Here is a 310-nt window from a genome sequence, read left to right as displayed (position 1 = left end):
AATGTATTAGATATATTACAGAATATAAATTAGATGCAAAAAATGCAAAACTGATAACAAGAAAAATTGCAAATATAAGTATACTAATTGCACTCCTGACCTTATGGCTCTTAATTCCCTGATGAATTAACCGATGCCTACTTAGGGCCTTCGTGGTGGTGAATGTCTTGGCACACGTGGAGCAACTGTAAGGACGCTCACCAGAATGCCGCCTTAGATGTCCTTCATTTTGAGAGGGAAGAGTAAGAATCATTTCATATATGTTTTACAGATTTAAATGTTAATTTTTACTTTATATTTTATTAACTGC

At 33.9% G+C, this 310-nt stretch overlaps 1 protein-coding gene across 1 annotated transcript in view; it reads right to left on the bottom strand.

Annotated features, from left to right (window-relative positions):
• LOC119584960 (zinc finger protein interacting with ribonucleoprotein K-like) overlaps nt 1-310 on the bottom strand; it is a gene marked incomplete at its 5' end in the record, with an annotated part of 3,465 nt that overhangs the window by 1,157 nt on the left and 1,998 nt on the right. The window contains 1 exon segment of the mRNA XM_037933557.1: nt 101-222. Coding sequence (XP_037789485.1) covers nt 101-222 — 122 coding nt within the window.

This window comes from Penaeus monodon, chromosome 19 (genome assembly GCF_015228065.2).
Source record: "Penaeus monodon isolate SGIC_2016 chromosome 19, NSTDA_Pmon_1, whole genome shotgun sequence".
NCBI lineage: Eukaryota > Metazoa > Arthropoda > Malacostraca > Decapoda > Penaeidae > Penaeus > Penaeus monodon.
This window is presented reverse-complemented; position numbering and strand designations above follow the sequence as displayed.